General features: G+C 47.9%; 1 protein-coding gene across 1 annotated transcript in view; it reads left to right on the top strand.

Moving 5' to 3' along the window:
- Positions 1-280: 280 nt before the first annotated feature.
- LOC127010230 (uncharacterized) overlaps positions 281-1,669 on the top strand; it is a 3,182-nt gene continuing 1,793 nt past the window's right edge. The window contains exon 1 of the mRNA XM_050884109.1: positions 281-296. Coding sequence (XP_050740066.1) covers positions 281-296 — 16 coding nt within the window. The remainder of the gene's footprint in view (positions 297-1,669) is intronic.

Here is a 1,669-nt window from a genome sequence, read left to right as displayed (position 1 = left end):
CTTCAAATACCTCCTCCTCCTCCTCCTCCTCCTCCTCCTCCTCGTGAATGGAAAACGACTTGAACGACACATGAAAAGAACGACTTGACTTCAAACTCTCTCTTGCCGTCAACGACTTAGGCAAATAGGCAATAGAAAGGTAAATGGGTAAATGGGGTAATGGGTAAGGGGAGGAAATGGTAGGTAAGGTAAGGTAAGAAAAGAGGAGGAGGTTATATGTAATGGGGAAGGGAAGGGAAGGGAAGGGAAGGGAAAGTAACAGTGGGATAGGAAGATTATGATGATGGGTAAGATAGGTAAGGGAAGGGAAGGGGAAGGTAAGGAGGAAGAAGAGGAGGAGGAGGAGGAAACATGGAAACATGGACTAGCAGGCAGCAGAAAGCCTGTTGGCTCATTACTAGGCTGCCTGCGTTCAGTGATTCAATCAATCCGTTTGCCACAGGAGTGGCTTGCAGGGAAGGATTAAAGCACTTGTGTACCTACTCTTGGGAACGTTCAGTTCACTCCCGATGCAGCAAAGTGGCGATCAATGCGTTTCTTGAAGGAGTCGATTGTCTCTGCGCTAACCACTTCTGCAGGAAGGCTGTTCCAGTGGCGAACAACTCTATTCGAGAAATAACTCCTGCCGATGTCGGTATTGCATCGCTTTGCTTGAATTGTTTTTCCGTTGTTTCTTGTTCTCAGGTTAGTTTTTAGCGTGAAGAGTTTGGAGTGATCAACGTTGCTGAGCTTGTTCAGGTACTTAAAGACTTGTATCATGTCTCCCCGCAGTCGTCTCTTTTCCAACGTGAAGAGGTTGAGTCGCTCGAGTCGCTCTTCATAGGGCTTCGTCCTCAGTGATGGTATCATCTTCGTGGCGCGGCGCTGTACTCTCTCAAGTAATTCAATGTCTTTCCTGTAATTAGGAGACCAGAATTGCACGGCGTATTCCAGGTGGGGCCTTACCAGCGAATTGTACAAGGATAACATAACTCCCGGCGTCTTGTATTCGAAGTTCCTCGATATGAACCCAAGCATTGTATTGGCTTTCTTACAGGCGGACTTGCAGTGTTTTGTTTGTTTCAAGTCACTGCTGATGGTGACCCCGAGGTCTCTTTCCTCTTGCACAACATGTAGTGGTTCGCCACCCATGTGGTATGTGTGGTTGCTGTTTCTGGATCCGATATGCATTACTTTACATTTGGTAGTGTTGAAGGACATCTGCCATTTTTCCGACCACCGAGTGATCTGGTCCAGGTCTCTCTGGATAGTTTGGTAGTCTGCAGTCGTGAAGAGGTTGAGTCGCTCGAGTCGCTCTTCGTGTCGTCCTCAAATTTTGAAAGCGTGGAGGAGGAAGAGAGTATGGCAACTTTTCTCCCTATCCTCTCTTTTCCCCTTCTTCTTCCTCTACTTCTTCATCTTCTTCCTCCTCGTAAAAATCTCTCCTCACTCTTTCCTCCATCTTCTTCCTTTTATATCCTTTCTCCCTCCCTCTCTCTCCCTCCCATAGGATTTTTCTCTCCCTATCTCTCCCTTCCTCTCTCTCTCTCCCTTTCTCTCCCTCTCTCCCTATTTTCCTCCTCCCTCCTCACACGATCTCTTATCCTCCCTCCATCTTGGTTTCCTCCTTCCTCCCATTCTTCCTCCTCCTCCTCCTCCTCCTCCTCCTCCTCGGAACACTAACACGTCT

The sequence above is a fragment of the Eriocheir sinensis genome, chromosome 42, assembly GCF_024679095.1.
Source record: "Eriocheir sinensis breed Jianghai 21 chromosome 42, ASM2467909v1, whole genome shotgun sequence".
NCBI lineage: Eukaryota > Metazoa > Arthropoda > Malacostraca > Decapoda > Varunidae > Eriocheir > Eriocheir sinensis.
Note: the sequence above shows the minus strand (reverse complement) of the source record. Positions and strands in the feature narration are given on the sequence as shown.